Below are 10,854 nucleotides of genomic sequence, written 5' to 3'. Positions count from 1 at the left end.
TGTGGCTTCTCCCATGAATTGCAGCATTAGAAATATCATTCATTTTACTGGTTTGAAAATGTACAAGAAAAAGTGAAAGTCTGAGTCAGACGAAAGTGTAACAGTCATGGCTAGTTATGACCTGCTGAGCTTAGTAGCTGCCAGTAGAGCGTTGGAAACTAACACTTACCTGTTCGCCCGAGGCAAATTAAAACTGATGAGGATTAGTTGATGTCTGAGTAGTTCTGTGGTGAGTACTTAAGAACATGTACAGATATACTCTCATGTTCACAGGCTTCCATTTAAAAAATGCAGGAAGCGTCACATTTCTAACGGGGGTGTAGCAGTGATGAGCAAGTATAATGCTTACAAAACAGCTACTCAGAACAGAAACCTCCCGTCACCTCCCCTGTCAGGACCGGGAATCAGCCAGGAGAAATAAAAAGAAAGAGTCTCACAGCGAGACAGTGAGAGCGGGGAACCCTTGGGCAGACCCCTCAACTGGCCCCGGAGAGGGCGAGGGAACTGGGGGGAAGGGGTAGTCCAGGATTTGGTCTGGCGGTGTCGGCGGGAGCTCCCGGCCCGGGAACTGAGGCAGGGTGGGGATACCCACGGGCTGCTGCAGTGTCGGACCAGGGTCTCGCGCAGACGCCTTATCGGCGAGCCCCTTTTATGGCTCCAGTGTTTCCCCCTTTTGCCAAAACTTCGGGGAGAGAAACCAGCCCACCGAGGTGTTGGACGTGCAGGGAGGTGGGCCACCTCGCCCGGGACTGCCCCGTGATGGAGTGTGACCTCAGCCGACCTGGTAGGCACATTCAATTACCTCAGTCACTTCAGCACACAGGTTTTGTTATTCCTGTGACAGTGGATGGTACAAAAACCCAGGCTCTCCTGGATTCAGGGTGTGATCAGTCTCTAGTACAGGAGAGCCTAATCTCACCGGGGCATAAACGTATATTGGGACGGGTGCATATTAAATGTATTCATGGGGATGTCCGCTCCTATCCCAAGATCAATGTGTGTATGACTATTGGCCAGCAGGTGACGCAGGTGCAGGTAGGATTATGTCCTCGATTGCTGGTACCAGTAGTTCTGGGACGGGACTGTGAGCAGTTTAAAGATTGGTTGACTGCCCTGACAGCCCAGTCCTCTTTATTGGCGAAGAAAGAGGAAATAATTGGAGAGATTTTTCCCTTTTGCGATCCAGAATGGTTTTGCCATAAATTTAAACCCCGTAAAACTAAACGGGAGCGCCGGATCGCTAAGAATGAGGGCTGGCAATGGAGGGAGTCGGAGAAGTTTCAGGTGGGGGCGGTTGGTGAAGAGTCCAGGGGGGAGGTTGCAGAGCCAGCGCTGGGGTCTGGCTCGGCTGCCTCTGCTTGGGATCGACCTGACTCAGAGTTGGAAACCATGGGAGCTGATTTCTTAGCTCACTCCCGTGACTTTCGACTCGAGCAAGGGCGTGACGACATGCTGGGCAGTCTCTTTGACCAAGCAGCGGTGGTTAATGGTCGGGTGGTCAAGCCCAGATGCGCCGCCACGTACCCCCACTTTGAAATTGATCGAGACCTGCTGTACCATGTTGATAAATTACCCCAGACCGGTGAAGTGCGTCATCAGTTGCTCATTCCTCAGCCCTTTAAGGAGGATTTGTTGCAGCTGGCTCACGCTATTCCCCTGTCTGGTCATTTGGGAAGGGATAAAACCAAAGCAAGGCTTGTGTCACGGTTCTTCTTCACTTACCTAAGACAATTTGCGCTGTAGACATCACTCAGCACCCATATAAATCTGTGCAGATTCTGCACATGCGACTGTGAACCAAAGTGATGATGCAAAGATCACGTGTGACCTGCTAATCGTAATGCAAATAACCACTAAAACTACTGCTGCCACTTGTTAGAGGAGGCGAACGACATTTTATCATTATACAATGAAGCCATGAACAGCCTTGTCAACACTACTAAAAAAATAAATAAAGTATTTAAACAAATATAATGTGCTAAATTCGTGATAAGTGATGTATAATTTTACAATAGTTAATGTTAATCAATTACATTAAACTGACTGGTGATAATCCAGACAAATGTAAATATAGGACGTTGAAAATGTGTGATGTGCTGCAGGTTTGGAGAAGGCGTTTCTCTAAAACCTGTGTGTGACGTCAGAAAGACAGCAGCCAAGAGCAGCCGACGCAGCAAGCCCTGGGTAACGTTACACAGCAATTGAAACGTGTATTCTGTGTGACGGTTTCCTTCAAAACCATTATCAAACTACAGTATCAGCTCACAAAGATATTCCTCAGACACTTTGCTGAGACTACAAGTACCAGCGCTTGATTTAGAAGAAGTGTGTTTGCAGTTGAAAAATGCGTTAACTGTCGTATAAAGGAATTACGATAATTGCGGTGAAGAATAAAAGCAACGGTATTAATACCGTAATGTACCTAAACCGCGGTTAACCAAAAAATGGTATACCGACCCATCCCTAGAAGATACAGGTCGCAAATACCATTCCTTTTCATGACATGCACTGTTTTTGTCAAGATTTCTAAATATAGTAATATAGCAATTTTAAATATAATATTTATGTGTATTGTAACTGGCATTTATATATCTACATGTTCAGATAAAATATACTTCTTTTTGCCTTGGAGAGAGGGAGAGGAGTACCCGTTGGGTTTTAAATTACCCAACGCTACCTGGGTCTCTCTTTACTACCTGGGTATTGATTTATTTCTTTGAGAATTTAAAGAAAATGTAGAAAATAGAACAGTTGTAAGCGCAGGTCTCTGACCGACGTAATAAAGACAACGTTTAAACAAGCTTTTGTATTAAGCCATTTCTTAACTGACAGGATATCAATGTTTTACAGAAAACAATAACACGTACACCTGAATAATAACAACTACGGCGACTATTCTTCTCCTAATCAGATCATGTTTGTTTATGTCAGTATTGTTCAGCTATAGTTTCTTACTAAAAAGTAGCCTTTATTTAAAGATAAATAAGCAAATAAATCAAATTCAAATCAATAATGTGGAACACATTAAATGTGCTTCCATTGAATGAAATGTTTCCCTGGCAGAGTTCGCAAATTCCATTTTCTCCTGCTTGGTAAAGAAATTGCAGAATGTCGTAAAAAGTCAAGCACTCGCCAGGTATCGGCTGTTAAGCTTATATATTTATTATAACATCATGAAAAAACAATGAAGCGCTGACGTGTTGCGTCCACTGGCCTTCGTCAGTGCAGTAACACAATTTAAAGAAATTGCACCTAATGCTTTGCTTGGATGCCATTATTATGTATTGACAAGACAGACTTTAGTGATCAGGAACGGCACTTCCAAACAGACGCACATGACTCTATTGCGACAGTCCATAACTTAATAGCGGTGCTGTACTACTGCATTAGTTAACAACAACGGAATATGGCCAATATATGTCTCAAAAAAGCATGATGTGCATTTAGCATTAATAACTGATATTGTTTTACTTAATAATAATAATATTTTGATGTTTCCAGTACTGAAAAAGATCTGAAGGGACTAAATGTACGTGTACAATATAGTATTAAAGAATGTATCGTGCACTTAAAACGTTAATAAATTAATAATATATATATATAGATATATATCATATATATTGTCATATATTATATATAGATATATATTAATGGGTATATTATATATATATAATTTTTTTTTTTTTTTTTTTAATTGTTACAGTAGAAGATCCAGGTACCCGGGTATTTTTCACAGCGGGTATTCGGTTACGTCTTTTCATTAATTTGCTAGTGACCCATTTCTGCTGATTCATGAAATAGTGTGGCCTCCTGCTTCTGGGTGTTGGGTGGATATACATTCTGTCAAATCTAAAATGAATTAAAACAACAATACAATGACTATTTCGGTAGTTGTCAGTGACAGGCTTTTTAACTAAGTGGGGATGGAGTGATTTGTGTTCTTGTAGCGCGACTTCATAGAAATGCAGCAGGAAAAAAATGTATCATAGCCCAACTCCCAGTATCAGCAAGGAGCTTTTATTTTTTTTTTTTTAACTGACCGAGTTGTGCTTCTACCTGGGGAATCTGCTTGCTGATCTGTCCTTAGCACTATGGCTACGCCCCAATGACTAGATTGTAGTGTTCTGGATAGGTCTTCAAATATAAAAAATAGTCCCTAAAGTGAAGACCTTTTAAATTCAGATGTTGTAATATTATTATTATTATTATTATTATTATTATTATTATTATGATGTGTTTGGCAGGAGTGAAGTGTGCTGTGTAGGCCTACTGTTCTCAAATTACAGATTTTCTGTTTACCATAACCATATGTCGTCATTTGTCTACGATTCGACTTTATTTAAAACACCTTCTGGAATAAGTGCAACACGCATTCGGTTCGCTAGTGTGAAACCAATTGGTTCTTGGAATTTAATGAAGTGCGGCTCTAACGCGTACTTAATTCAGTTGAGTTTGGCATGCCTCTGGAGCATCTGTCTGAAACTGTAAGAAATAATATGCACGACCTCAAAACAACTTCAGTGATTCATATCTACTGATTCATGAAATACTCTATTTAGGCCACATGCTTGTGGATATTCTTGTTCTTCTTTTCCAGTGTTGTTTTTTTAAGTGGTTGAGAACCAACTCTGTGCCAGCTAATAACAATCTGACAGTGTGGCTTAATATACAGTATAACCTGTTAACTGTCAAACTATGTTAACAAAAACCATTTGTTTTATGATTGATTCCATAGAAATGTGGCATCTCTCCAGTAAATTATGGGATTCTACTCCTGGGCAAGTTGTCATAGTTTTAGTGGTTGAATAATATCTGTCACGCCTACTCACCCCACCAGTGTGAAGCATGAATTTGATTAACCTCTTGACTTTACTTGACTTTTTGAATTTGACTTTAACGTCACAAAATTCTGACTCTCCACCTTCATACTTAAGCTTGTCTTTTCAAATGTATGTTTTTTATTTTAAAGCCAGAAGTTCCTTTAGTTTTGAGTATAGTCAGTTCATAAGGGAAGCTAGTAAAACCTATTTAATCCAGTCTCTCTGCAGATTGATGTCCTGTATAGCCTAAATGCCGTATCATGCAAATACAGATACCGATATGCAATTTCTGGATTAAGCAAACAAGGTTTGATTTTTAGGATGATCATCTCTTGGTTTATTTATTAATGCAGATTTGCAGTCTGAATGGAAATAAATAATACATTAACAGAACAATATGAATGTCTTAAAAAATGTAAACACAAAAAGTTTATTCTTGTTTTAAAAGATAGAAAACCACATCAAGAAGTAACGCAAAATCCATATGCAAATAAGGAGAATGAAATTTAATTTGTAAATTGGGATTAGTGAGTTGAAAAGTGCAAAATTTCAGGAGCCAAGTAAGAAAAGCAAGCTGTTTAAAAAAAACAACAACAAAAAAAAAAAAAACCCAGCTGTGCTATGACTGTTGAAAATAAGGCTTGCCCGACTAGAAACTCAAGCTATTGCTGATGAATGAAAAGCCGATTTTTCCTTGGCCAGGCATTACACTGTATATTTTTGGATTAGCAAAATCAGGACCCCTTATGCACTGATTTGTATGTCTATTTCTTGGTTGGTCACGAGGATAAAGTTAATGAACAAACATCTTCTGTTCCATGGCCTGCTCTTACTGTATCTCTGTTTCTCTGTTTAACTGGTTCTCTCTGGTTTAACAAAAAACTATTTTGTTTTTTCAAGGCAATGCACTTTCTGGGGACATCACTTGCCTGGCAGCTGATAGGATGCTGGTCTTCGTTGCTCATGGAACAATTGTGAAGGCATTTGCCAGAAGCAAAGAGGTAAGTTGATACTTAAATCTGACACTTTTGGTCTACAGGTGATTGCACGGGGTATACAAACAGATACTCACATTCAGATGACCTGATAATTGCCATTAAATCTAGCAACAAATAAGGATGCTGGTAGGCCTTACAATATTTGTAATATGAGCATTCTTTTATGTGTATTTTTATTTGTAACATTGGAGGTGTTTATAGGCTTTTGATGCCATGGTAACCACACGTTTTATTTCTCTTTTAAATCTAATGTCTTTGTGATATCATTCACTATATAGCTAATGATATAACGAGACTTGCTACTACTCGATTTTTATTTTTTTGCCAAATCGACGATTAATATCGACGTTTATTTTTGAAATAATTTACCAGGTTTTTTTCTATCTTTATTTTTCAAGTCAAGCAGAGCAGAGGTAAAATCGACTTTTATGCTTATAAAAAGCTCCAGTCTTTTTATGCCATTTGAAAAACGTCTCATTTAGAGAAAACTCTAAAACTCTTCATCAAATTCAACATGCAACAAAACCATGGTTACCCACGTTCTAATTGAAGTAATGTTTGGTCACAGTAAAGCGATACCTAAAGTGAAAATTCCTACACTAATATGCACAGAACAAAACATTAGATAGTTGAACAGAACTAATTTGCACTTACTATTATGAGCTCCACCCCTCTCCTGCTAAAGCACAGCTGGACTGCTGCAGAGACTTCAGCCGTCTGTCGGGTGTTATGCACAATACTCGAAGTGTTTTCCTCTTGCGCCCCATTTTCAAATCAAACAAGTAACTGTCACTTATAATAGCAAAAGCTTACCTACACCTTAACCCGCTAATTTAAAAGTATGCGCTTTGAATGACAGGTGCTGTAGCTGGCAAGTGAAAGTGCACAGTCGGTCTTGATGATTTTGACAGTCATTTAAAAGAATGAGAGCATTCTAGCGCTGCTACAGCCAACGAGATCTGTCAGGACACCCCTGACTGGCGACCCCGTAGCCATTCAGAGCAGAACGGAGATGGGACAGACAGCAAGTGTAAAAACTACACAGACTAGAGATGATTTATAAGTTAGTATTTTTGGTAAGAAAAAAAAATAGAGTGGTTTTGCCGACGTTTATCCTATAAAATTATTTCAGTCGAAATTTCAGTTTTGGGGAATTCGATGTTTAACGAGCTTTACCGATTTTAAAATCGAAAAGTGGCAAGCCTAGATATAACCATCTACTGTTCCTTTCTATTTAAACAGGCATCTACTGATCAGTTTATTTTCTTTTTTCTTCTATATTGTACATTATCTATCTATCTAATTTAATTTTTTCTAAAACCTCACACTTTAGGTCATCCATGGTGTGTCTGTTCCAAACTATTGGTTCATTTACTTTTCTATTTCTTATATTTGATAAGTGGTTGGGTATTATTTTATATAATGATGTGCCTGTCTCTCCTACATTTTATTTTATTACATTTTATGCAAAATATACCATATACAAGGTTGTTGTCTTTTGCATAACTGAATTATTTATTTTCTTTATTTGCAATTTCACTTTTATCATTCCCAATATATTTGCAAACTTTACATGTACTTTTACAAGTTGCAATGTCCCTTAATGTATCTATGATCCCTGTATGTTTACTGTGGACTAAAATATTCAGCCAAATTTGCATCTCTATGATATGATCATACATCTGTTATTGAAATGTAGGGTAATAATTTAGAATGTGTAATTTATTAATGGTACTCTGTTAACCCTAGTCATTTTCATCCGAGTCCTTTAGGAATTGCTCTTTTAGTATAGATGGGATGTGCAGATGACACATGTAGGTACTGATGCATATCAGTAGGTTTCGAGTAAACATCTGTTTTAATAGATCCTTGATCAAGTTTAACCAAGTTGTCTTAAGAATTCAATTTCATATTTTGTCCACCTTAAATCCACCGAAATGTTGGTGGATATCATTTTCAAAATTATGAAACTGTATAAGAGATTTTTCTGTATGCGTCCATATTCCAAATATGTCATCTTCATATCTTATGTAGTATAATGGTTTCTTGTCTTGTTTACTCAATAACATTTGCCCATATACGTGTTTGCAAAATGCATACCTAATTTTGAGCCTGTTGCTGTGCCACCATTCTGTTTGTAATTTCTATTTCCAAATGTAAATAACTATTTTCTAAATCTTGATCATACTTAATATTTCTTCCATAGATATCATATTTTTTATCTACTCTGTTTTCCTGTGCCGCCTTTACATGCTTCTAATGTTTTATGCCTGGAAACACAGGTGTACAGAGATTTTACATGCATGCAAAATAAAATGGTATTCTCTGGAAGATTAACCTTTTATATTAATCCTTTTCAGAAAATATGTTGTATCTTTAACATGGCTAGGTATGCTTTCAACATGTAGCTGCAGCTGCCCTTCAGCTATTTATTTCCGAAATAAAATAACGTATGTTGGGTTCTCAATTGTGCTACAGTCATTCCCATCGGGTGTTTTTCTTTGTGCATTTTTGCGTTGCCTCTAACCAAACCTGTTGGATTTTGCAGAAACGTGTAATTTTTGTATTCTTTCAGTACTAGCCCATTTTTATATAATCTGTTTGCCAAAATTCTCACTTTTTATTATTATTATTATTATTATTATTATTATTATTATTATTATTATTATTATTATTATTATTATTATTATTAGTAGTAGTTTTTACTTCATATGTATTTTTTATTTTGCAATTCAGTCTCTACTGCATTTATATAATAATCATCCTTGTTCATTACTACCAACCCAAAACCTTTATCTGCTGGTCTTCTAATGATACTATCATCCTCTGTTAAATTCCTTAAGCGCTGCTTCTTCATTCTTAGTTAAATTTAGTTTACCTTTGCTTCTAAGCCCCTTTTTGTTTCTAACTACTTCAAGATACGTCTAACCATTTCTTTCTTCCCTCCGGGGGAGACCAGTGGTGTTTTCTTTTAATTTTTATTCCATGTCACATATTCTGATTTCAGTGTGTGTTTCATCATAAAAGTTTTCCACTAGCCTCGTTTGTCTTTACCATTCTTTTAATTATGTTATTAACTTATCCTTATTTATGTATCTTCTAGCCAAAACAAACTTGAGCCCCTTACATAGTAATGATTCCTGTGAGGCTGTTAATGTTTTGTCAGATTAATTAAATACAGTGTCCACTTCATGACCCTTCTCTTTGTTTGTTTTAATTTTGATATTTTTTCTTCTGTACATGCAATTGTTTCTTAGTTGCTTTTTCATTACTGATATTATTTGATGCTTTTCTTAAATCCCTATTCCATGTTCTTTTTGTGTGCATGTATTTTTTTTTTTATCTTGATTCTGATACCTTGTTGTTAAAATATTTGATATGTATCTATTGCTGTTACACTGAAGTATAATTAATTCAAAATTATTATTATTATTATTATTATTATTATTATTTATTTCTTAGCAGTCGCCCTTACCCAGGGCAACTTACAGTTGTATACAAAAAATACATATCAATAATTGTATAACAGATGAATTGGTTTTCCATTACATGGAACTGATGTTTTATGTTCTTTCATATTTAAAGCATTCTTGGTCTACAACATTTAAGTAAACATGTATTTTCGATGTATAATATCTACAGCAGCAACAACTTTCACCTCTGTAGCCCAGGTGTCTCTGTCACCACTGCTTAATTTCATTTTCTCAATGTGTTCTTTATAATCCTCATCAAGGTAACATTTGCATCTATTTTCATTTCTGCTTCTGTGTTCAGTGTAATTCCCCTTTTATTAATCTATGATCATCTTGCGTTTCCTACAGAACTACTCCAAACACCTAAAAAAGCAATTGCCGTCTTTATCTTTTTACTTTTTTATTCCCATATTCATCGTTGTAGCACTGATCTTCTGCTACCATATCAAGGTGTGTGTACCTGTAAGTAATGTAGTAATCAAAACTGATGTATTATACACACACAGACACTCATTCTAAGGTTGGAAATTGACTACATAGGGCTACATGAATCTGTAAGGCTATATCAAGCGATACCCCTTTTCTACGTCTATCCTAGGTCCAGTGCAAATCTTTGCACTCTATTCTGCAAGTCAACAGTTGCACCCCAAAAGGTTACCATGTGCACTTTAAAGAATTACTCCCGTTTCCCCAAGTCGGGGAAGGATGTGCTTGGTATCAAAATATAAATAATCGATTTAACATTTTGATCGCATTTAAGGATACTCCATTCAGAAAGTTAGGAGATGTGTTTATTCTAATCGTGCTGGGTGATTTGACTTCAGTAACTTTCAAATAACTTCAATAACTTTTAAATCAGATGCTGATTTCTGACAGCCAGTCATAATCTTGTATCTCTTATATTTTCTAAAACTTTCAGTCAGCATAAAGAAGTCTCTCATCTCACAGAGTAGGTAGTTTTGGAATTTACAGATCTGCAATCCAGTACCTGGATCAGAGAGAGCATTTTGTATTGTAAGAAAGTATTTGGAAAGTACATGATAGTTGTGGAATTCACAGGCCCACTGGTATTGCTGGCTCAGCAGACAATAGTTTTGTTCTGTTCAATTTTATGGGCCTTTCAGTCAGCATGAAGAGGTCCTCAGAAGTTGTCTGCTTTATTTGTTTGACATGGGTTTGCTACACAGTACCAACTGGGTGCATGTTGCAGCCCTGAACTACTGCTATTGCATTAGTTGCTAATGCTTCCATAAATACAAACATAGGAATAACAGTTTCCCATAGATACAAACACAGGAATAACAATTGATAAGGAATGATAACCTTAAACCTTATCTATTAAGATAGTATAGAGGAACCTTTTCATCGGTGCATAAAGTAAATAAACCATGATGTTACTTATTTGCCATTTTGATAAAAATATATACTGATGAGTCAAGTAGTTGACAAAACAACATAATGTACACCGTATGATTAGAAGAAGGGCAACATTTGCTTCCTGTCAATAGTTATTACGGATGGAAGAAGCAAAAAAGGAGTTTCCTGTTTTTTAGATTTTTCTAC

General features: G+C 36.8%; 1 protein-coding gene across 1 annotated transcript in view; it reads left to right on the top strand.

Moving 5' to 3' along the window:
• The window catches only part of LOC121315929 (WD repeat-containing protein 36-like), a 46,843-nt gene that overhangs the window by 8,209 nt on the left and 27,780 nt on the right, over positions 1 to 10,854 (top strand). The window contains exon 3 of the mRNA XM_041250547.1: positions 5,721 to 5,821. Within this exon, the coding sequence (XP_041106481.1) occupies positions 5,721 to 5,821 (101 nt within the window). The remainder of the gene's footprint in view (positions 1 to 5,720; positions 5,822 to 10,854) is intronic.

Source organism: Polyodon spathula, chromosome 1 (assembly GCF_017654505.1).
Source record: "Polyodon spathula isolate WHYD16114869_AA chromosome 1, ASM1765450v1, whole genome shotgun sequence".
NCBI classification, from domain to species: Eukaryota; Metazoa; Chordata; class Actinopteri; order Acipenseriformes; family Polyodontidae; genus Polyodon; species Polyodon spathula.
This window is presented reverse-complemented; position numbering and strand designations above follow the sequence as displayed.